At 34.8% G+C, this 26,393-nt stretch overlaps 1 protein-coding gene across 2 annotated transcripts; it reads right to left on the bottom strand.

Moving 5' to 3' along the window:
- LOC105749388 (uncharacterized protein PB18E9.04c-like) lies at nt 1-25,914 on the bottom strand. 2 transcript variants are annotated; one of them, XM_031947237.1, is made up of 5 exons: nt 22,914-25,914; nt 8,230-8,390; nt 6,792-6,880; nt 2,544-2,723; nt 1-753 (listed from the first exon to the last, which is right to left on the bottom strand). In XM_031947237.1, the coding sequence occupies exon 1, from the start codon at nt 25,688-25,690 to the stop codon at nt 23,396-23,398; it is 2,295 nt and encodes a 764-aa protein (XP_031803097.1). In that variant the 5' UTR covers nt 25,691-25,914; the 3' UTR covers nt 1-753; nt 2,544-2,723; nt 6,792-6,880; nt 8,230-8,390; nt 22,914-23,395. The 2 variants fall into 2 exon arrangements, with proteins under 2 accessions (XP_031803097.1, XP_031803096.1); XM_031947236.1 differs by lacking the exons at nt 1-753; nt 2,544-2,723; nt 6,792-6,880; nt 8,230-8,390 and adding an exon at nt 16,375-16,463.
- Nucleotides 25,915-26,393: the final 479 nt, after the last annotated feature.

Here is a 26,393-nt window from a genome sequence, read left to right as displayed (position 1 = left end):
GAAATTCAAACTATTATTATTAGGTGCAAATCCTCCCTGGGATATTTTAATTTTTAATGGGGAGTCACTGAGGCCTTGGAGGCAAAAAAGCATTTAAGCCTTGAATTAGGCTGTAATGGTGTAATGCCAGAAAATGAGATTGACATTTTGCCTCATAGATCATATAACAAAAATCAAAACCTTGGCATAAGCAACAACAGAACACATGGGGTGGTGACCAGTAGTCCAAGTAGATCTGTAAGGTTGATTGAAGCCTAGGTGGCAGAATCTGGGAACCAGAGTCTGACTACATGAGAAACAGGTATTCATTCAGTGACATAAAGAGGAAAGAAGGTCTTGGACTGGAGAGAGTCCTCAGAGGGTAAGTTTAAGGGTGGAAATGGGGGTGGTGGTATTGAATGGGGGTGCAGGGGAATTATAGAAGAAAGAAAGGCGTCATTTGCCAAAAGTCCAAATCAAATCCCAAAGTCCGGGGAGGAAAAGATGGGAATGATGTGTATCATTTGCCAAAAGTCCAAAATGGGTCTGTTATCCAAGGATTCCATGCATCGGGGATGAGGTAATTTGGTGGGGGTCCAAGAAGCAAGCTGTCAATCCGCAATCCAAACAGGCAAATGGTCAGCATCAGGGAGATCTAGCAGTGAGTACAAGGGATTCAATCTAGAGGTGATAAAAATTTAGAAGCAGGAAATCGATCTTCCTTGGGAACGAAGGTACCAGGAAAAGTCAGTCACAAAGATGGTAGGAAACCAGCTAGAGAGGATTGCAAAGAAAGAACTGTTATTAATGTCAGAAAACATCAGTTCTTACTGATGCTTACAGCTGCTGTTTACTAGTTGTGTGAACATAGGCAAGAAAATTAAACTCAATTTCTTTATCTGTAAAATAATGATTAAGAACACCTGTTCAAGTTAACTCTTAAAATGCTGGAATTGTATAGTTAGAACTGGAAGGGGACTTAGATTGTTGTGAAAAAGCATCTTGTATATTTTAAGTAGAAATGAAACTTTAACATTATCGTCATCACTATTTATGACTTTAGGCAAATAGCTCACCCTCTCTGCATCCCAAGTTTCCTCTTCTCTAAAGTGAGGAGTTTGAAGTAGATTGTGTCACAAATCCTTGGCAAGTTTATCCTTTCTGATACTTGATATTCTCCTACACTTTGAGGATTATGACTCAGGGAAGGGAAGATGTAAAGGTGAGGGTGGAGGGGGAAGATAAAGGGAGAGGGGGAATCCCAGGATTTATCACAAGGAAAGAGCAGACCATGCCTTAATATTCTCCTTCTACTTGTCTCCTATCTTTCCTTTTGTCCTCCCAGCCACCATCACTGCAGAGATTTTCATTCCTTTTTTCTTTTGCTTTGTTATCTGTTTGCTGTCATCAAGACACAGCTGTTTCCTGGTCAGGAGGCAATGAAGCTGAGCAAGAGTTGTCTGTTCACAGTTGCCATTCATGTGGAAGAATAGGGGATGGGTGGTGGTGATTAAATAGTGTACATCTCCACCTAAAACCCCATAGGTATGTTCAGCTTAATAAGCATGACACATTATAAAAGGAGCACATTCAAACCCTCTGTCATCAAACCCTTGATCTTTTTATGCTTGGATATTTTTTTAGACTACTCATTCTGCTTTCTCCCTGGATCTTAATGATTACTTGGGGACTATATCTGCTTTGGGACAGGTTAAGGAATAGCATTTAGAGGAAAGATAGAGGCTCCTTCTCAGGAAAAATTTCCTGGCAATTACAGCCATTCAAAAGTGGTTTTTGTTGCTCTAGGAGGGAGTGAGCATCCAACTTGAGATACTCAAGAAAGGCTAAATTATCATTTGTCCCAGGAAAGTCTAGACTGTGCTACAGGAGTGTATAAACTTAAACAGAAATAAAGAAAAAGCACCTTGTATATTTTAAGTAGAAATGAGACTTTAACATTATCGTCATCACTATTTATGACTTTAGGCAAATAGCTCACCCTCTTTGAATCCCAAGTTTCCTCTTCTCTAAAGTGAGGAGTTTGAAGTAGATTGTGTCACAAATCTTTGGCAAGTTTATCTTTTCTGATATTAGTGGTCAATATTAACTTGATTCTAAAATTGAATATTATCTATATTTTATTGTATTTTTACTTTTTGTTAATTATATTTCAATTAGAGTTTAATCTGGCTCAAGGTATTGGGAGTATTACAGGTCAAATGTTTGATACCACTGGATTAAATAACCCAGGACATTCACTTCATATCTTCGATCCTTCTGACATTGTTTTTGCTAATCTGGTTAACCAGCTTTATAGTACCTCCTTATCCAATCAAACCTTACCTTTGCTTGCTACAAATAATTCATTGTACACATACACATACACTTTGCCAGCTCACAGCGTCTTTGAGTCCCATTGGACCTCAGCTATTTCCTTGTGATTTTCAACTCCAAGAGAATTCATCTAGTTCCTTCAAAAGTTTTCCATCAGGTTACTCTACAAGCCTAGGCCCCTACCCTCCCCTTCCCCCCGATGAAAGTACAAGTAAAAAGAGAATACTCACAACTGAAGAAAAGGCACCAAAAATGGAGAAATTGCTGTGTGCAAACTTGTTCTTGTGGAGCCCAAAAGGGGTCACACACACTTGTGCTAGGCCTTGGGGGAGATGGAGAAGCATAAGCCTTGTACCTTGCTATTTTGTTGCTCACGGTCAAGTCAGAGACTGGAGAGAAATACATGGGAACTAATTGACAGAGATGAAGAACAAGTCCCATTAATCTCATAATATACTGTATTTTCATAGTCCTAGAGGCCAAAACAACCACTAGTAGAGATTTGTTAGAGAAAGAAAGTTTGCCTAAACAACATTATAATGTTCTAGGAGTCAGAAAACATTGTTTATTATTTGTATTCTTTTATTTAATCTAATTTATATTTAACTTAATTTACAATTTTAATTATAATTAATTTGTTTTTAATTTTTGACAAATACAATAGCACAATGACTTGGGTTAACCACTTGAGCTAGCTAGCCCAAAGGTTTCTCTTCCTTAAAATAAAGATATTGGGGAAAGCTAGTTTGTATAGTAGATAGAGCATCAGCCCTGAAGTCAGGAGGAGTTCAAATTCTGCCTCAGATTCTTAACACTTCCTGACTATGTGACCCTGGGCAAGTAAGTCACTTAACTCCAATTGTCTCAGGAAAAAAAAATGAGGATATTGGATTAGATGACCTCTAAGAGTCAAATAATACTGATTCATGATTTAAGTTAATTTAAATTAGTTAAGTAGTTAATTAAGTTAGTTAAATAGTTAATCAAAACAGGCTAATCACACCCATTCCTATTATAAAGACTAGAGAGCATAGGGATAAAGGAAGCTTTCCTTAGAATAACAAATATCTATCTAAAACAAACAGTAAGCATTATTTGTAATGTAGAGAAGCTGGATGCCTTCTCAATAAGAGCAGGGGTGAAACAAGGATGCCCATTATCACTACTGTTATTCAACTTTGTACTAGAAATGTTGGCTCTAGCAATAAGAAAAGAAAAAAAGAAATAAAACAAATTAGAATAGGCAATGAAGAAATAACACTATCACTCTTTGCAGATGACCTGATCACATATTTAGAGAATCCTAGAAAATCATTCAAAAACACACCCAAAGAAATTCACAGCTGTAGCAAAATTGGAAGATATAAAATAAACCTACAGAAATCATCAGTATTTCTACATATTATTGACAAAGCCCATTAGCAAGAGATAGAATACTTGTAGACAAAATAAAATATTTAGGTGCCAAGACAAAACCAGGAACTATATGAACACAATTACAAAATACTTCTCACACAAATACAGATTTAAGCAATTTAAGCAATCAGAAAAATGCCAATTCCTCATGGATAAGTCGAACTAATATAATAAAAAAGACAATTCTGCCTAAATTGGCCTGCTTGTTCGATGTGATCCCAATGAAACTGCCAAAGAATTATTTTATAGAATTAGAAAAAAACAATAACAAATTTTATCTGGAAGAACAAAAGATCATAAGTATCAAGGGACTTAATGAAAAAAAAAATATCAAGGATGTGGCTTAGCAGTACCAAACAAAAAACTATATTATGAATAAGCAGTCATCAAAACTATTTGGTCCTAGTGGACCAAATAGAAATAGAATGGTGGATCAGCTGAATAGGTTAGATACACATGACACAATAATCAAGGTTGATAGTAATCAAGTATTTGATAAACCTCCAAAATCCAGCTTCTGGAATAACACCTCAGGATTTGAAAAAAAATTGCTGGGAAAACTGGAAAATATTATGTCAGAAACTCAGCATAGGCCTACATTTCCTATCCCATGCCAAAATAAAGTCAAAATGAGTACATGATCTGAACATAAAGGATAATACCAAAAACAAATTAGGAGAAAAAGGGATAATTTACCTTTCAGATCTTTGGAAAAGGGAGGAATTTATGACCAAAGAAGGAATTTATGTCCAAAGAATTTAGAGAACATTATGAAAGACAAAATGGACAACTTTGATTATATTAAACCCAAAACTTTTTGCACAAACAAAACCAACAGAAACAAAAATAAAAAGGAAGTATAAAGCTGGGAAAAATATTTAAAGTCAATGTTTCTGATAAAGATCTCATTTCTAAAATATATAAAGAACTGTGTAAAATTTATAAGAATATAAGTCATTCTCCAATTGATAAACAAAGGATATGAACAGATAATTTTCAGATGACAAAATTAAAGCCAGCTATAGTTATATGAAAAAAATGCTCTAAATCACTGTTGATTAAAGAAATGCAAATTAAAACAGCTCTGAGATACCATTTTACATCTCTCAGATTGACTAAGATGATACGAAAAGAGAATGATAAATATTGGAAGGTTGTGGGAAAACTGGGGCACTAATGTTCTGTTGGTGGAGCAATCTGGAACTATACCCAAAGGGCTATAAAACTGTGCATACTCTTTGACCCAACAGAGCCATTACTGGGTCTGCATCCCAAGAAAATCACAAAGGAGGGAAAGGACCCGCATGTATAAAACTGTAACAGCTCTTTTTGTGGTAGCAAAGATTTGGAAAATGAGTAGATGTCCATCGATTGAGGAAGGAAGGACTGAACAAATTGTGGTACATGAAGATAATGAAATATCATTGTTCTATAAAAAATGATGAACAAGCTGATTCTAGAAAGGCCTGGAAAGATTTACATGAAGTGATGCTTAGAGAAACAAGCAGAATCAGGAATGCATTTTACACAATAACAACAAGAATGTGCTATGATCAACTATGAAAGGCTTGGTTCTTCTCAGTGATTCAGTGATATAAAGCGATCCCAATAAGTTTTGGACAGAAAAATACCATGTGTATCCAGAACAAGAACTATGGAAACTGAATGTAAATCAACACGTGTTATGTTAGCTTCTTTTTTCTGATTTTTTTTTTTTTCTCTCCCATGGTTTTTCCCTTTTGCTCTAATTTTTTCTCTACCATCATGATTCAAAGAATATTAAAAATAAATACATTTTTCTTAAAAACACAGGGTAATCAATCATCAATCTTGTATGAAAAGGATGCTGGCTCAAGAGAACTGTATGAATATGTATACATGTATTTAAGATATACTTTAACATGTTTAAGATGTTTGAGACTGACTGCCATCTAGAGGAAGGGATGGAGAGAAGGAAGGGAAAAGTTGGATAGAAGTGTTTGCAAGGGTCAATGTTGAAAATTATCCATGCATATGTTCTGTCAATAAAAAGCTATAAAAATAAATTAATTAATTAATAAAAATTTTAAAAAATAAAAAAGAAAGGGATGCTGGCACAATAAGCTGTCAATATTGAAATGTTCTTTTCCCACTTACCTCCACCTTCTGAAAACCTATCTCTATTGTTCAGTTAAGTGGACTAAGTAGCACAAGTCATATATGACAAAGTCTGCATATGAAACAATAGACTCAGAATAAGAACACCTGAATTTGAGGTCCAATGGCTTTACTGAGAAATATCAGACCCTCTCTAAGTATCAACTAGAACAAAAAATGTTTTCTTACCATTACCCCAAAACTGTCAGCAGACACCTCTTTACCATTACTTATTTTCATAATCCCTATTATGTACTTTTATATATATGAAATTTCATTTTTCTGTCTTTAGATCCCCAGCATCTACTACAATCCCTGACATGTGGTAAGAACTTGTTTTCTTTTTTTTTTTAATAATTATAACTTTTTATTGATAGTACATATACATGGGTAATTTTCTATCCTACTGCCTGCTTTTCAAATCAAGTAATCTCAGTAAAGCACTTGGTCCAAGCCTAGCTATATGCTGGATACTCTAACCTCTAAAAAAAGAAGTAGCCCTTATCCTCAATAAAATTTTAAGGAGGCATAATGTACAGCGTAACAGAATTACTTTCCTGTCATTTTATCCACAGTCTGTAAAATCTGGCCTCTCAGTACCCTTATCTCAGACATTCAGCAATAATAAGAATAACAATACAAATCATATTTAAATGTTAGTATCAGAACCATAATAATGGATAGTCAAGTGAGATACATGTCATCATAATGCAAATTTATATATATATATATATTTTTTTTTTTTATTTTTACATACATATACATACATACATATATATATATATACACACACATATACACATCTCCATCTTTGTCTAATCTATACCTAGATATAGGCAGACATATACACACATATATATGCACACGTACATATACATGCAAACACATATCAGTACAAATGTGTGTTCATACGCATTTATACTTACTGAAAACTGAAAATAGCCAATGGTATATCCCACATCATTGGCTCATGTTGGTTCACAAATAGGGTAAAGGATATCAGGATATCAAGCAACTGTAAGAGAAGTCAATAAAATAATGAAATCTCCCAAGCAGTCTAAGATCCACTTACCTTAGGTTAGACCAGAGATGGGGAACCTTTATCCTGCAAAGGGTCACATTTGGCTATTTATAACATCATTCATGGGCCATACAAAATTTTCAACTTATACTTGTACACATACATGTGCATATATGTATGATGTGTGTATTTAAGTATACAACAGGAAAGGACAATGGATAGAGCACCAACCCTAAAGTCTGGGAGACTTGTGTTCAAATGAAGACTCAGACTCTAAGGAAGTCATTTAACTCTGTTTTCCTCAGTTTCCTCATTTGTAAAAAGGAAACTTGTAAAAGGAAATGGCAAAGTACTATAGTATCTTTGCCAAGAAAACCCCAAAGAAGTTCTGAAAAGTCAGCAACAAAGTATGTGACAGCTAGGCAATACAGTGAGATAGAGAATTGCAATTGAATTAAAGAAACCTGGATTCAAATATTTCCTCAGATTCCTGCTAACTAACTAAGCCTGAACAAGTCACTTAATCTCTCTCAGACCCACTAACCTCCTCCACAAAATGAAGATAATAGTACCTAATGCATATGGTAGTTGCGGGAACTAAATAAGGAAAAATCTGTGAAACAATTTTATATAAAAGGCAGTTGGCTATCATCATTTGAAAAGCATCAGACCTGAAGTCAGGAAGGCTCATTTTCCTGAGTTCAAATCCAGCCTTGGACATTTACTAGCTGTGTGACCCTAGGGAAATCACTTTACTATTTGCCTCAGTTTCCTCCTCTGTAAAATGTTAAAGGAAATGGCATATCAATAATAATAATAATAATAATAACAATAATGGGGTCATGAATAATCAGATGTGACTGAACAATTGATGAAGAAAATCATCATGATTTATTGATGTTGTTCATGCCATGTTATTAGAATGAGAGAAGGAGAAAGCAAATTTATATGCTTCCAGCACACAACATTAATTTGATATGCTTCTTGGGACCACAAAATCTTAAGGTTTTGGTCTAGGAGGGATTCTGGGGATCGGCCCTCTAATTCAGTTCCCTCATTTTATAGATGAGGTAACCAAGGCTTACTAAAGAAAAGAGACTTGTCCAATCCTCATTAAAACCCTGTGATTGAGGGAGTACAACTAGTTTTATGCCCTCTCTACAGGTGAGAAAGTGAAATAAATGTTTCAATGGCTTTCCTGAGAAAAATATGGCTTGTAAGTTTTGGAGCTGAACCTCAAATTCAGGTGTCCTTATTCTGAGTCCATTGTTTGTTTCATATGTAGACTTTGTCATGTATGACTTGTGCTACACTTAACTGAACAATATGGTAGACTAGTTTACCTGTAACAACAGCATAGAGATATAAGCAAGGTTTTTCAAGGAAACTCCATTCTTCCAAAAGCAAAGACAGGAAAACCCTATCCACAGCCAGTGGTATGTCCCATCTCATTGGATCATATAGATTCACAAATAGGGTCAAGTCAGGGCAAGATATCAGGCAACTGTAAGATAAGAAGTCAATAAAATAATCACATTTCCTTGGTATCCCCAGACCTTAGGCTAGACCCAGTGTGGGGAACCTTTTTCCTTCAAAGGGCCATTTGAATATTTATAACATTATTCATGAGTCATATAAAATGATCAGTTTATAGAACTTAAATGGTGAGAAAGTTGTACCTCACTTTCAGCTCATCATAATCAATGGTTACCTTAGCAAATTATTTTGAAAGCGCTCAGATCACACATTCCACCCTGGTCTAGACCAACCATATAAAATAATCCAGTCAAATGGGTATATATCAGAAACAGCAAATGGTGATGAGATATTCTCTTTGATGTTTAGACATAGGTCTCATGGTTTTATGGTGGTTGCTGTCACCAAGGGTCACCATACCAATCAACAGATATCTTGAACACTGTGATAATCCCAGAAGCTCCTATTTCCCTCAAATGTTCACATACATGGAGCTGTAGCCAGGTTAAGGAAACTAGTTTCCTTTTTGGATTTTCCTCATGCCACTGTAATTCTTGAGGCATTTACTTCAGGCAAATGATACACTAACACTTTACATCAACATTCTAAGTCTACTAGCCCTGTACTATCACTCTAAGGCTCTACCTTCTCAGAAAAACTGAGCCAAACATACTCTTGTGATAAAATACATGGTGATGACAATGGATTCCAGTTTTATAATGCTTTAGAATTCTGAAGTTTTAAATATAGGCTTTTTCATCAGGCTTTGCAGCTTTCACCCAATTACCAACATAACTAAGTATGGAGAGCTTATCAACAGAAGGTAAGACTTAAGGTAGGGCAAGTTAAAGAGATCACAGCAATGTATGTGGATGGTCATTTAAAGTCTAGAAAGGCTGAGTCTATTTGCATTGGTAAAAGTAAATACCTATACCTTTTAAGTATTAGAACTTTAAAAATGCTGGTTGTTTTCATTGACCGTTTTTACAAAAAAATATCTCATTTAAGTATTAAAACATCCTACTAAGAAGGTAGAGCAAGATTTGCCAATAACCTTATACAAAGCAGGAAACTGAAGCTCAAAAAGTGAAGTAATTTCCTCAGTGTTAAACATCTTATAAGTGGCAAAATCCAAAGTCAAAATCAAGTGTTCAAATCTGATATATAATCTTATTTCCATTGTATTACAGCTGTTGGATAGGCTCAAGAAAGGTATGAAGAAGAGAGATAAAATGGTCAACACAAATATTCTGCTGCACATACCCTTTCCAACATAGTCCATTTTGCAATTATACTACCATCCTGTTTTTCCCCATCTGTCCCAGCATCCTCCCACATTAAAATTAGAAATCCATATTCCCAGTCCCTGGACTGATTCTTAGAACTCCAACCTTTGTGGCCACCTTGATATGAAACTGCATAGCAACTAATTGTTTAACTCATTATGTCTAGATTCTAGTTGAACCCATACCCTGAAGTATGCTTCAAGTTCAGGTCATCTCATACAGCTATTAGCCAAGGCTATTTTGCTGGCTACTAGCTATTAGTTATATACTTTTTTCATGTCTTCCACTCAAATATTCCATCTTTTTCACTGAAGACAACAATCAAATTAATCTAGAATTTTTTTTTATCACTGGCATTTATATAAATCTCTGAAACTTGCAAAGCAGTCTTCTCCTTCTTTTTCCATTGTATTCCCACAGCCTTAACACATCACTTGGCACATTTGTTTTGTTTTGTTTTTTCATTGATTCTTAAAGGACGGGGGATTAGTTAGGCCCTGAAGTATATATAAGCTTTAACAGGCAGGAGGAAGAAGATGAGAACAGTCACAACTGAATGACTTCTGCAATGCCAAAGATCAGTCAAAAGTATCCAAACAATCAAGACTATTCCCAATTCTTCTGTCTAACTAATCAAAGAAAATTACAAAAAACAAGATTATGCATCTCCAAACTTCTCCAAATAGAATGAAACCAATAGGGTGAACAACTACAGCATGTTCATTGGCCTTAGATGAACACAAAATGATTTAAGTAGCCTGGGAGTATTCAGAAGGTGAAAAACAGTTTAGATGGGAATTTGATAAAACAGCACACAAGGTGTTAGGGATTTACTTCTTTCTCTAGATGAAATACGACAGCTCTACTAGTTTCTCATTTTAAGATTTGACCTCTTTTTATCTGTCAACAGAGAGGTTCAGGATATAAAAGTAGGACCTATTGTAATGCTGGAGAAACTGAGGCAGGATAGAGATTAGAGAGTATTTAATAATTTATTAAATGGAAAGATTTACTGGGACCAAATAGATCCATGGTTTGGTCCTAGGGCTAAATGAGTCTATTGCTCCAAGAATACAGCAAACAATGAGAGTTCTCAATGACATATATACACATGGCTCAGACTGAAGGGGTAGACTGAGGTGGGGGTAGAGTCAAGGTGATAAGAGCAGGAACGGGACTCTGACAATCTGGTTCTGACAGGCTGAGGGAAGGCATGGAGGGAGGAACTCTGGAGATGGGGAGAGGCATGTTGATAAGATGGTATCTGACATTTTGATAGCTTGGGATGGGAAGAGACATTCTGATATTCTAAAATATAAGATCTTTTATCCTTATCAAATATTCTGATAAAGAGGGAGGGGAGCTTTTGCAGGATTGAGAAGCTGAGAAACTGAGTCAGGTCAGAATAATTAGAGAAAGTGAGAACTGTGGCATAACACTATAATGAGCTTCACCCCTTATTTTGGATTTTTCAACTGGAATTTTAAAAAATCATCAGTTACATAAATGAAAAGTGGAAGTAGATAGAAATCCAACAAAAGACATCATTTTTTCATTCTATTATATGCTAACTCCTAATTATATCATACTTTGAAAAAAAATTAAGAAACTTTCCTCACAATGAGATTGAGTATAATTATCATCATAACAATGTTATGGTTTAAAACATTAACAACAACAACAATAACTTGATAATTGTAAGAGTGCTGTGACTTGCCTAAGGTCGAACAGATGAAAATAAATATCAGAGCCAGGTTTTGAACCCAGGTCCCTTTCTCCTCTTTCACATTCTAGTTTTTATCTAAGATTATACTAATAAACTGTATGTTGTATGTCTCTTAGATGATTACAAGGGGGAAGGAAAGCGAATCAGCATTTATTAAGTAACCTAATATTGCTAAGCACTCTACAATGTTTTACAAATATCTCATTTGATACTCACAAAAACCCAAGTTAGCTCCTATTTTTATCCTCTTTTTATAATTGAGGAAACTGAAATAGACAGGGTTAAGTGACTTTCTCAAGGTCACATAGTTAGGAAGTATCTGAGTCCAAATTTGAGCTCAGTTCTTGACTCCAGGCTCTCCAGGACTCCAATGTGCCACCCACTATGACAAATCATTGCTTTATTTTTATTTTTGAAGGAATCCAAGGTTAAATGACTTGGGTTACTTAATACAGTCATACAGTTAGTTAAGTGTCTCAAACCAAATTTGAACTCAGGTCTTCTTGCAATCTACTATACAACAACAGTGTCATTGTTTTGTTTTGTTTTTTTCTTAGACATATCTACCCCTTTCTACTCACATGATGTTGATTTTTTGAAAACAATACAGAAATTTACATTGAGCCCTATGGTTCTTTAGAAAAAGAATGGAATTTGGAAGATAAGAATGGAAACAATGCATATGGGGGAGGGAAAAAAGATTAAATGTTCATGAAGAAACATATGTTTTAAAATTTTATTTAAGTAAGTTATAAGTCAGTTATTAAGTACCTAATATTTGCTAAACACTGAGCAACATATTTTACAAATATCTCATTTGAAGCTTCACAAAAACCCTGAAAGTTAGCTCCTATTTTTATCCTCTTTTACAATTGAGGAAAGTGAGTAGACAATCTTCTTGAAGAGAGGAAATTCCCCAACAGGAACTCTTCCCACCTAATAAAACATAGGTCTAATCTTCATCCCACTAAACAGCATATGGAAATAAAAGTATTTAGCAAAGGATGACTATGAATGGCAAGCAAGTTCCTATAAGCAAGGTATCAGTAACATTAAAGCTCAGAATAAGCTGTGAATAGCTATTAATTTTGCAGGCAAGAGAAAGTATGTTTTATTTATTTGTTAATTAGTCTATTTTATTTTTTAGCAAAGTTGAGTGAAAGAGAAAGGTCAAATAACAGATGGGACTACTGCTAAGAGTGAATGGGACCCCAATGATAGTCTACAGAGAAAAGGCAGTATTACTCTACTATTTTTTTTTATCCTAATTCTTTAACATATGAACCAACATTTATCAAGTGGCTACTATGTTCCAGATACTGTACTGATCAATAAGTATACAAAAAAAGGGGCAAAAGATAGCTCCTGCCCTCAAGAAGTTTACAAGCTAATGGGGGACAACATGAAATAAATATATAGAAAATAAGATATAACAACTATAACATATGTTTATGATTAGAACACTAAAATAAATGAGAACATGGTGAGACTGGTTCTATTTGATTTTTAAGATTTCTTTTAGAGTACTTGAAGAAAATTTCATTCATTTCATTCAATTCTCCATTCCTCCTTTATTTTCTCTTTCTTTCTTTCTATCCTCATTTCTTTCCTTTTTTAAAATGCATGTATTATTGCTGAGTTACTATTAACCATCTTTGAAAACTGGAGAACAAAGGAAGTACTAAAGGACTGGAGAAGGAGAAATGTCCTTTTTTTCAAAAAGAGAAAACAGGGTACAGTGTAAAAAATGTAAGCTATTGATTTTCATTTCCTAGAAGGCAGCCTAGAATTTATTGTTGAGACAATGCTTTGAAACCAATTAAACTGGGAAGCAGTCACCACTGAGTAAGATATGAGATATGTCTTCTTTATATATAGAGAGAGAGAGAAAGACAGAAATAGAGAGAAAGAGAGAGAGAGAGAAGGAGGAAGAGGAGGAGAAAAAAAGAAGGAAGAGAAGAAGAGGAGGAGGAGGAGAAGAAGAGGAGGAAGAGGAAGAACAAGAACAAGAAGAGAAAGAAAGAATGAATGAAATGAAGAAACAAAACAAAGGCAGACAGACCAGAATAACTTCAAGAACTTTATTTTAATTGACAATGGGTATTAGAGAGACAAATCAAAGAAATCCTATAGATGTACTATACTTAAGTTTCATCAAAAAATTTGGGAAAATTTTTCAGCTTATCTTCATCCATAAGAATGAAAATGTAGCATATGTCATAGTATAGCTAGGTGAGAAGTTAGATCTGATTAAATGGCAGATACAGAAGTTAAATGACAGCATAAAGAGTGGACAACAGCATAAATGCCAATTTGGAGAGAGATCCTTAATGGGCTTTATTAGAGAATATCCCTGTGGATTTTAGGTGTTCTGTATTTTTATTTGTGACTTTTGTAAAGTCATAATTATGATTAAAATACTGAGTGACAATCAAAATCCAAAAGTTTTCAATATTGGTAAAATCTAATAAGATGAATATGAATGGGTAGAAATTTAAGTCCCATGTTTGGGTTTTTAAAAAACCAGGATAAATTTTAAAAATAAGGACCATTTGGAGGTATGTCAGGCACACATCAATTAATCCTACTAAAGCATAGATTTGACCATATCCCACTTCTGCCAATCCCATAATTCAATAAACTCTAGTGACTCTCCCTTTCATCTGTATTATCAAAAAAATTCTCTAATTCAAAACTTTCTTTGGTTCACAACTAATTATCGTTTTTTTTTTTTCTTACACCTTACTCTATCTCATCCCCACTCCTACATAAGTTTGTGATCCAGTGACACTGAACTTGCTGCTCAATTTCTGGATTGTGTTTGTATTTTTTTTTATTTTTTAATAGCTGCTATATGTGCCTGGAACATTGTCTATTTTCATCTTTGTCTCCTGGTTTCCCCTGACCTTCTTAAAGTATCAGTTAAAATTCCATCTTCTACGAAAAACTTTTCTGAGCCCTCTTCTCCTTACTGATTACTCCATATGATTGCACATGATCCGTTATATACTTGTTTTATGTTGTCTATCTCCTTAGACTGTGAATTCCTTAAGATAAGGAGATGTCTTTTGCTATTTTTATATCTTTAGTATTTAGCAGAGTGACTGGTACATAACAGACTCTTGATAAATGTTTATTGATTTACTTATTTACTGATTGTATTTTAAAACCACTCATATTACAAGTTATTGAGAGTGTTTGCAAATTATTGCCATAGACTTTGAAAACCAATTCTATTCTATAATGAAGAATCTTAGGAGAAGTTTATTGTGAACACTTATGATACAAAATAATTCAATATATGTCCATAATAGTTATAAAAAACAAAGTTTGTTCTGAGGCCTAAGGAAAGAAACATTGTTTTTCATAGGCGATATAAGGGAATGGTTCTTGAAAAAATATCTTTAGAAAGGGAGGTAATTTATATGATTATAAAGAGAATTGAAGAAGAATTAAGCAAGAGAACAATTAAGCAAGAGTTAAAAAGAATTGAGGACGCATATATAGTAGATATGTAATGGGGTAAGGCAGGCAGGTAGGTGGTACAGTGGATAGAGTACTGGGCCTGGAATTGGGGATATTTTAGTTCAAATCTGTAAAATGGGCTGGAAAAGGAAGTAGAAAATCACTTACTTTCTTTGCCAGGGAGAACCCAAATAGGATCATGAAGAGTTAGACTTAATTTTCAAAAATTGAACAGCAAAAATGGGGTAGAATAATAAATTGTTCCTGGTATCATTTCCCTTTCCATTAAAAAAAAAAAAATCCACTCCAAACCACTTATTGTTTCATGGATACTTGTTTTCTTTCTATAATCTCCATGATACCCTGACTTATGAATTTCATTGATTCTCAGCTACTGGACTGCTGACTCCCACCCTGGTTTTCCATGTCACCCTTTGCATATAGAGTTCTTTCTGACTGCCTCACTCTGGATTAGCTTGGGTCTTGACACTGATATTAACTGTCTCAGCTCTAGAATATCATTTTCCATTTTTTCCTCTACTGTAGATTTTCCTATTTATCTGGCCCCAGTCTAGATCACTTTACCTTGCCTTCAATCCCAAGGTTCCAATGTGAAGTAATGGTATATCATTGATGAGATCCAATCTGAATTCTTCTCCTACAGAACTCTGATGACCACTGTTGTCAGGAACATTCAGGTTATTTACTTTAGTCCTCATATTCCTTTTTTCTGTGTATCACCTCAGGAAACCAAAACAAGTTAAAAGATACAAAATATTCTTTTTCTTAACACCCCAAAGTCCATTTTTTTTTTTTGTCTCAGAATCGATGTAAAGCTATAACTTGGCTTTCTATTAGTTTCAAGAAAAATAGGGACATTAGCATCTCTTTTGGGCTGTGAGTTGGTTATTTAATACATGGATGCATTATAATTTGTAGCATGTTTATCAAAATGTAATGGGATGTCAACAATTGCCGCCACTTGGAATATTTATTATTTGGCTTTAATCTGGCCTTGTAATATTAGCAGTAAATCTGAATAGGGGATTGTCGTTTTCTTCAATTGATTAAGCTGAATTCATGGATGCAAATTAAATGCCGGTGATTATGTTTCATTGCTGATACTAATAAGGAATTTATGTAAACCATACTTGCTTTTTTAAGCTTTAAATAACATTACAGCCCTGAAAAAAAATATTCAGAGTAGGAATATGCAACATTTGTGTATCTTTATATTTTGGACATTTTTGCTTGAATCTATTATATTTACTGCTATACATACCCCAAACAATAATGTCCAGAAGATTAATGGATGATATATTTAGCTATTTCAATCTGTCACCAAGTGATCTTTACTAGGTTAAGACAGCTGGACAAGTGTCAAATACTGATTCAATCATCCTGTGCTAATTCAGACTTGGGGTAATTAGTCCATGTGCAGTTTTTAAATGCTTTTCTTCCAAAATCTTGATAGGTAGGTTATGTGAATATCACTCTCATTTTAAATGGAAGCACTGGGTCATAAAAATACTTACCTGTTTTCATGGTTCTGTGTTTTTCATTAGTGTGGCTATGTATTTCTTGCCTCACTGCAGAATTCCAGCCATCCAGATTCTCACCAATCCTATGAAATTATTGTTTGTCTTATTAGATCTGGTCCATCCTGACTATCATCCAGAATATTTCTGTTCCTCTCACTCTTGTTATCAATGGAATTTGGTAAACATACCATCTCTCTTGTTCTAAGTATTAATAAAAAGCACTAAACAGAATGAAGCCAAGAATAGATCACTGAGGAACCTTTTAGAGATGCAGGAACAATTTAATATCTCATCATTAATGAGTATGATTTGATTTGAACTATTTAAACAGCTATAGATCCACATACCCAGAGACTTTTCTCACCAATGTCTCTCCATCTTTACTATAAGAATAAAATGAAAAGAATAGATTTAGGGGGGAAGAGGAAGATTGCTCTCATCTAGTTATTCCCAGGCTTTTAAAGATCACTAACAATAGCTCAGCATTCAAATCTGCCAGTTCTTTCAATAAACAAGGATATAGTTCATCTGGGTGTGGTAACTTTGGCTCATTAACAGCTGCTCAGTGATGTCTTTTCATATTCCAATTGATTTTGAATATTAACTTTTTTTTAGTTATTTCTGTTTTCTCCCTTTTAGTCTAAAGATTATTGTACTTGGCTATCAAAGCAGGAGTAAAACAAAAGAAAATCACCTTTTTCTCCATCACTGAGTATCATCAAACCATCTCGTTGGACAAACTGTTCTTCTTTTCCCTAATTATTCTTTTCCTCCCAATTAAAAAGAAATCTTTTTGTAAGAATTAAGTGTTTATGACAAGCACAACTCATTTTGAACTTTAGTAGTTCTAATATCATTCTTAGAGGTCCACAAACATGTTTCAATGTTCATCTTTTTTTTTTTTTTAACCTTTCTTTCATCCTCACTACAAGGTTTATTTTTTTTTAATCTGGTGATAGTTCTTCTTCCAATATATTTGTCTCTTTAAATAACTCATTCTTTCCATACAAATTGGATTTATTTCAACAATATTCTCTTCTCTCTTCTTCCTCATTTAATATCATCAAAATACCTTCTTGCACTATTTCCTCCTTCACCCATTTCACATGGCAAGTGACCATTCTTCTTACCAACACAAAACATTCTATATAGACAAAGCAGTCATTCCCACTCTTTTATATATCTTCAGTATCTCGTTTTCTACTGGACGCTTCTTTACCACTGATAAACATTAATACATTTTTCCCATTCTAAAACAAACAAAGCCCTCTTTTTTTTTTTTTTGCTTTGACAGAAGAGCTTTCAATATTGCCTATGTCATTCTAAGAACTTTGATTTTTGAAGATGTGTAGCTATAGATATACTAAATATTTTAAAAGCTAAGATAAAGAATTTTTGCTAATAAAAATGAAGAAACAATGATATATTTTAAAATATACATATATATGTATGGAAAACATGTCTATAACTATATATATATATATGTATGTATATATCTGTCTCTTAGTTTTTCCTTCTATTTCTAATAGATCTAGATAGTTTTTATTTATGATTATTATATTTCTGGAAATCAGCTGTGAATAACTTTTCTATTGTCGACAATACCATCATCCCAGACTCTTCTAAAGGACTTAAAATGAAGGACTGATGGTGATATGATAGGTATGTTATCCATATTCAGAGAAAGAACTGGTTGAAGGATACTTTTTTATATACTTTATTTTCTTGAAGGGTTTTTTGAGGGGGGAACTCTGTTTTCTTTTGCAACATGATTTTTATAGAAATGCTGTGTATAACTTCACATGTACTTTCTCAATATGGGGGAAGAGAGAGGAGGGAGGGAGGAACAGAATCTTGAACTTAGAGTTTTAAAACCAAATGTAAAAAATTGTAACTGGGAAAAATAAAATACTAAAAATATTTGTTTCTTTGAGTTTATCTAATGTTTCCTGCTATGTCATGAAATCATTGATTTTATTTCCTTTTTTATAATTTTTAGGAAGTTTATTGCTTGAGTGAAGTTTGCCTCTTTTTTAATGAATTGATTCTTCTTCCAATCTTTTCATTAGAGTAAGGATACTTAATCTAGGAGTTATTCTTTTTTTAAATGCAAATATGTATTGTAGATGTTATATATACATATATTCTTATAATTTAATTTCAAGTACAACCTATATCAAATTACTCACTTTCTCAGTGAGACAAAAGAATAGAGGCAGGGAGGGAAACAATTTGGAAGAAAAAAACAAAGGTTAAAAACTGTTTTCAAATGTAATCAGAGGAAAATAATATCAAATAAAAAAATAATTTTTATTTTAATATTTTGGTTTCCCTTAAATCTTTGGTAATTTATTACACACATTTATATAAATTTATTCTGAAAAGGTATTCATAAATTTCATCTGACTACAAAGATGTGTACAATACTAATAAGTTTAAGAACCTCTGCTTTAGAAATCTATTTGTTTTTTCATCTCTTGTGGAAAATTCTTCCCCCTTCAAGTTTCTACTTGCAATTATGTGGAATCCCTCACTCTGGGATATTACTGGTTTTTTTTTTTTCCCCCTTTGTGTTTATATCTTTTAAAAAATGATTGACATTTTATTTGGTCTACATATCTCTCCACCTTAAATTTCTTAAGTGAGGTTTTATTCCAGAAAGAGGCTCTCTTTCTGGAGGAGTTGTTGGGTGGGGCAGATAGCCTTTCTTGGTCTCCTTCTACATCCTTTGGATTTCTGTGCTAATCTCCAAAGTGGGGTTGTACTTCAATCCATGTTTGGTATTGAAAGTGCTGAAGTTTCAGGGATTTCTGGAACATCTCAGAACAGAATATAAGAAGACCTCAGAATTTTCAGGAATTTGGACCATGTTGGTCTATTTGTCTTTGATTCAGAAAATTAGGGATTTTACAAGGTGATATCTTGACTTCCTTATGAATTAGACTTAAATGAGGCAGATTTGCACAAAATCTTCAGGGTCCTTGTTTCCCAGTCATCAAAGTCCAGTGGCAAGACCAAAATCAAGATGATTGGCTATGGCCCAAGATGCAATGGATGACCTTATTCTCAGGCACCCTTTCCATTAGGGGAGATATCTCCTTAACTCACCTTTTAAGACTTGTTGGTTACCTTCAACCTGGTTTAGCCCATCTGCCAACACAGTTTTACTGGGATCTGGTCAATTCACATGCTACAGTTTCTTGGAATCATAGGTAAGAGTTGAGTGCCAACTTGACACCAAAGAATGAACAGCCCTGAAAATGGCTGGGCAACCCTTCCCACCAGGGGGCTGATTCTCCCTGAATACCTTATCTCAGCCATTACCGTATCCTCACCCATTCAAGGTCCCCACCCCTTTGCTCTTTTTTCCACAGACATAGAGCTTTATAGGCTACAAGTATAATTTGGCTTTCACTGGTCACCATGAAAGTTTGGATTTGTTTGTCTTCACTAGCACTACATTTATTGGGTCTTCACTTCTTGGGGCTTCTGGCTGACACTTTGTGCAGTTCTGATGTAAAAGAAGTCATTCTATTTTCTCATTAGATTGCTAAATCATTATTTAATCTGATACAAATATGCAGTTTTTGTTAGGATGAGTATGTTGGGAGCAGGACAGTTTCACCTTTACTTCCTCCATTTTCTTTAACCTTCTTATAATATAGGCAATGACCCTGTAAGGACACCAAAGAGCAAATAGAATTTCCTTTCCTGTCTTTATCTTTTTTTGTTAGCTCACAGAGACAATCTAGTTAACAATTTATGATCTACTGTGTTAAATGCAATTAACCAACTTTTCCTTTGGGACGCTCCTTCCTTCCAGAGTTCCAATGTTATTGCACTCTTCCAGTTTTTTATCTGGATAACAGCTTCTTCTGAATTTCTTGTACTTAATTATTTTCAGTCTCCTAATGTCTAACTGTAATAGTCCCCCAAGATCCTGTATTCCACTCCCCACTTTCAGTCCCAATCGTTTCTGCATTAGTGATTACTTTCATGTCCATAGTCATCACTTCTTTGTAGAGTCTCTTAAACTTATAAATCCTGTTTTTTATTTCTTATTGCCTCAGATTTGAATCTACATATTCCTGTTACACATATGCATCTGGTTGTCTTGTTTCACTTTCAACTCAATATGCTTGAATATGAAATCATTACCTTATACACACACACACACACACACACACGCAGAGAGAGAGAGAGAGAGACAAACACACACACAGCCCACTCTTTCCAATTTCCTCATAAGTACCTCCATCTTTCCAATCAATCAGGATCAAAAATCCAAAATAACCTTTGACCTTTCCACTCCTTTCAATTCTAACATTATTCAATTGCCAAATCCTGTCAATTTTTATACCAAAATTTCTAGTCATTTTATTTTTCACTATTATTCAAGTACCACTAGAGTACAAGCATTCATCACTACTTAATGGACAATTCTAAAAGCCTTATGTGATTTCCTAATCTCTTCTTTCTCCAAACTAGTCATCATAGAGCTTCAAAAATAACCTTTAAAGTTTAATCTCACCATGTTGTCCTTTAAAAAGTCTTTATTAAGTCCCCTCTTTCTTCTAGGCACTTAGATTATAAGACATTATACAATATGAAGTATCTTTCTAGCTTTATTGCATTTCACATTACCTTCTTTCATTCATTGTTTTTAGATTGAAAAAAATATTTTATGTTAAATATATGTATAATAAATATAACATGAATTGATATAACATGTAATAATATATTCGATGGGTATTATAAAATATATATATATAAATATGTGTGTATGTGTGTTTATGTATGTGGTATCTGTAAGTATTTTATATATATATATATATATGCTTTTATATGTCTATGTTTATGTCTATGTCTGTATATAGTTGCCTTTTGTGCTTGGGGTATATTTTCATTTCTTTCTGATTTCAAATTGTTAATGACCCTGTTAACCAAAAATTTAACACTAAAAATTAATCTCTAAATTATAAAATGGGGATAATAATAATTTCACTAACTGTTTCAATCAATCAATAGGAATGAAGTACTTAGAGTTGTTTGAAGAAGAATATCTTGCAAACTTTGAAACATTATAGGAAAAACATGGTAATATTATGACTACTAATACTACACACATGTAGAATTGAATTAAAGTGAAGTACTGATACAGATATCAAGATATGAATTTAGTGAGGTAGTATGTTTTATTGAAAAGAGGGCTTAATTATGGAGTTGAAAGAAATTTATTTTAACCTTATATCTTCCATTTACTAATAATATGACTGAGGAAAGTACTTAATTGCTCTGAACTTCAGTTAATTCATTTGTATCATGGGAAAAAATAGTATTTATACTCTCTACTTCACAAAAGAGCTGTTGGAGAATTACTTCATTAGATACTATGCAGATGTGACCTATTATGATCCACTAGTATATGTACTATGGACATAAGCCATGGATGTGGGTACAGAGACAGATAGAGAACTAAGTATAGAAATGAATCTAAAGACAAACAAGGTGGCAAGGGACTAAGGGACCTGGATTCACAAATACATGAAACTAATTCAATAAGTATCTGGAGTTGGAAATCTTGGGTTGATTTTTTTATTCATTCATTCATGACTTGTGACTTTATGCAAGACATTTCATCTTTCAAGTATCAAATTCCCCATGCATCAACAGGGAAAAATAATTCTTGATCTGACTAATTATCTGTAATAAGATAGTAACTGAACATGGAGTCAGAGATTATGAATTAGAGGCTTTGCATTTACAACCACTATGACCTAAGTCAATTAACTTCTCTGGGCCTTGGTTTCTATTTAAGAAAATTAAACTTGTTGGTCTGAATGGTCCCTACAGTGCTATATCCAGAGGAACCTTGAAGACCTTAGAAGTCATCCATGATTCCTAGCTGTGAAAATCTGTAAAAGTAAAGTCATTATTTACTCTTCATTGATTTTAAATCAATGTCAAATATCAAGCTTTATAGACACCCGATAAATATATATATATATATATATATATATATATATATATTTAAAACATTTATGGGATAGTAGCAATAGAAGCAGCAGCCAGAGTAATAGTGGTGGCAATAATCTTAGTAATAGTGATGGTGATGGTGGTAGTAGCAGTATGAAGAGGAGAAAGAGTAATAGTAGTGATGGGAGTGCTATTAATTTAGAACAGAAGTTTTTAAACTTTTATAATCATATATCTTTTTTGACAGCCTCGTGAACTCTATTAATTCTTTAAAATTAATGTTTTACTTTATAAAAATTTATAGTATTACAAAGGAAATCAATTATATTGAAAAGCAGTCACTATAGATATATGCATACATGTGTCCAAAAATATACATATATGCACATATATCCATGTGTATTTATGGCTATGCATATTGTAATTATATATACAAATATATATAACTGTATATACATGTGCATGTTCATGTTCTCTAGAATAAGAATCATTGATTTAGAAGAGGAGAGGAGATGTAGTATATAAGGGCTTGATCATTCTTGGGGATGTTCACTCACAGTTAAGTGCAGTCCAGGTGCAGAGTATGCAGGGACCAACAACAGATTCTTGTGGTAGATAGTTCCAATAGGGACTGACATTCCAGCTCTCCACTAGGAAGGGCATCCAAATTTTGAAGTATCTCACAGTGAAAGCAAATGACAGAGACAACTCTAGAGAGGAACTGATGGTTTTCAGATCAGGAAAAGTGTTGAAGAGCCAAACTAAACTCCCACAAAACAAGACTGAAGCTTAAAACCATAGTCCAGGGAACAACTAACAGGAAGCTGAAATTCCCCAACAAAATCCAACATATTTCAGGAGAGTCATTTCCGTGTATTTCACTGATTCTTGTTAAAGTCCAACTGTGTGAGCTAGGTCTGCTTTGCTTTGTTTTCTTTATACCCAGCTCCTGTCAGCATTTTTGAGTTGGCAAGATCCTGGTGCTTTAGCATATACCATGGAGGTGAAAAGTATAAGTAGACATAGATATAGTTGTTGCTCATACAGATGTTGAGAGAGGCATGAATTTGCGTGGAAATTCAGGTGTCAATGGGGCTTCAGGGCTGAGAGAAGAAGTGTCAGATTTATGGGTAGTAGGAGGGGATGGTGTAAAGTTATATGGAAAGAGTGGGAAAATGATAGATGGTCTAGATTTAGAGGAAGATTCTAAGTTAGAAGTGACTACAGCTGGAATTGTAGATGTGTAAATAGGTGTAGCTGTAGAGGTAGTTGCAGAAACACATGAAGTCACAGGCTCAGCTGTGGACCTAAGTGTATGTTTAGAGGGAGATGGAGAACGAGGAGTAAATTTCTGCAGGGGTATAGATATTGAAGTACCTACAGATTTACAATCAGGTATAGACATAGATATAGATGCAGGAGTATTTTTAGAAGAAAATGTAGAAGATGCTGAGGCAGGAGCATATTTTGAAGCTAAAACATCAGAGCGATAAGAACGTGGAGAAGTACAGGGGGATGTGACGATAGGTGGACTAGAACTTGGGAACAATGGAGATGTTGAGGTAACAGCAGGGGTAAAATGAGCTTCCTGAGGGAAAAGTATACAGTGATATTTAGGTGTGGATTTAGAGGGTATTGGGATAGGAGTAGATCTGGGGTTCTGTGGAGATGTTGAGATAGAGTTGTTGATAAAACTGCAGGGATTTCCAAAGGATAATTCACGGGTAGATGTAGCTTTGGATGTAGGAGGAGATTTGGGGCTAAGTGGAGCTATTAAGGTAGAGTTACATATACAATTAGAATCCTTGGGTAAGTCACAGGTATGTGTTGCTTTGGATACAGGAGGAGATTTGGGGATAAATGTAACTGTGGAGGTAGAGGGACGAATACAGTTAGAAGGAAGCCCAAGGAGGAGGTCACAGATAGATGTAGCTGCGGATGCAAGAATAGATTTGGGGCTAAGTATAGATGGTGAGGTAGAGTTACAGATACAGTTAGAAGGATTATCCTTGAATAAGTCACAGGTAGATGTTGCTTTGGATGTAGGAGGAAATTTGGGGCTAAATGTAGAAGGGGTAGAATTACAGATACAATTAGAGGGAATCCCAGGGAGTACCTCACAGACAGATGTAGCTGTAGATGCAAAAAGAGATTTGGGGCTAAATGTACAAGATGAGATGCAGTTAGAAGAATAATCTTTGGGTGAGTTATAAGTAGATGTGGCTTTGGATGTAGGAGGAGATTTGGAGCTAAATTGAGACAGCGAGACAGTGTTACACATGCAGTTACAGGGAACCCCAGGGCATAGCTCACAGATAGATGTAGCTTTAGATACAGGAGGAGTTTTGGAGGTTGATGTGGAGATAGAGTTACAGATACAGTTAGAGGGAATCCCGGAGAATAAGGCAGAGATAGATGTAGCTCTGGATGTGGGAGGAGATTTGACATTAAGCGTAGAGGTGGAGGTAGACATACAGACACAACTAGAGGGATGTCCACGTAATAAGACACAAGAGATAGATCTGGAGATAGCTGGAATCAATTTGGAGCTAAGTGGACATGTTGGGGGAGAGCTACTGATGCAATTAGGAGGATTCCCAAGAGATACTGCATTGGTCGATGTAGCTTTGGAAGTAAGCAAGACTGAAGGTGTTGAGGTAGCAGCACAGGTATAATTAAAGGGAATCCCAGGGATAACTTCTCCAGCACCAGTAGGTATAGATGTCTGGTCAGGATCAGATTTGGGAGAAGGTTCAGATGGATCCTTCTGAACATCTGCACAATCAGATGGCGATAGAGATCTAGGTGTAGAAGATTTGGAGGCAATTGTTTCAGGTGTGGGTGGAATTACAAATGAAGGGGATGGAGAGAGATGACTGGCTGCTTTTAAGCTAGATGCCCATGACAAAGTAGAGGCTAAGCTACAGCTAGAGGGAAATTTACGGGTTGGTATAACAGGAAATGTTGTGGTTATAGGAGCAGATTTAGTGGCAGGAGGATATTCTGAGATAGGTGTCAAGTTACAATGAAAAGGAATTTTAGAAGTTATGTTGCCATGGTGTGGATGTTTAGGGATCGTTACTGGTGTCTGTGCAGTTGGGAATGTAGGTGCCGATCTAGAGGCACATGGAGGGATTTTACTAACAGGTTTATATTTGGGGAAGGTTACAGAAGAAGAGGCAGGGGAAAGCTGGGTGGGAGTCATGAGGGTAGGTATAGATGTGTGCGAGGGCATAGAAGGCATAGAAGGAGAGATGAAGATAGTTCTAGGTTCTAGTGAAATGGTAGAGTTAGAAGGAGAAATCAAAGGAGTAAGCGTTTTGTTTGCTTCCATGCCGATCCCAGGGCTCACACTAAAAGTTGTTTTCTTGGATTAATCTTCAATATTACCAGATTTGCTTAAAAGTTGGGTCTCCTCAAAAATGGAGTGTTGCAAATGTTCATTCCAGGTTATCAAGGTGTCACTCTATTGGCTCAGATGTCCATTACCACTTGGTTTAGTGATATTACAAAAAGAAATTGGGTGGCAGATAGAGGGTCAAGCCTGCTACTCCTTTGAAGAAAGAGAAGAAAAAGGCTTAGAACATCAAGTGATGTCACAATGACAGCTTCCCATGACACGACTAAATGTGCGACCTGTTGTATTCTCTTATCCACAGGGAGTGGTGTTCAACATGGAGCATTTCTTCGATAACACTTGTTCACTGTGCAAATTAATAGGGTAAATCTGTTAGGAGACTATCTCCTTTAAAAAATAATAATTTTCTGACTCACAAGAAGCAGTGGTATAAAAACAACCAACCAGCCGGTGATACATACAATTAGTGACAGAGCTTTTCTGCTAGGGCCTCCATATCCTCCAAGATGACCTTTCATTTACTCAATACATGTTTTGTATATCCATAGCTGTATGAAAGTTGTCTTTCCAATTAGAACGTGAGGCCTTTGAGGGGAAGAGCCATTTTTTTGCCTTCTTTGTCTCCATAGAGCTTAGCTCAATAACTAGCTTATAGAAAGTGCTTAATTACTTATTTATT

Source organism: Sarcophilus harrisii, chromosome 1 (assembly GCF_902635505.1).
Source record: "Sarcophilus harrisii chromosome 1, mSarHar1.11, whole genome shotgun sequence".
Taxonomy (NCBI): Eukaryota; Metazoa; Chordata; class Mammalia; order Dasyuromorphia; family Dasyuridae; genus Sarcophilus; species Sarcophilus harrisii.
The sequence above is the reverse complement of the archived record's forward strand: the minus strand, read 5'-3'. Positions and strand labels throughout refer to the sequence as shown.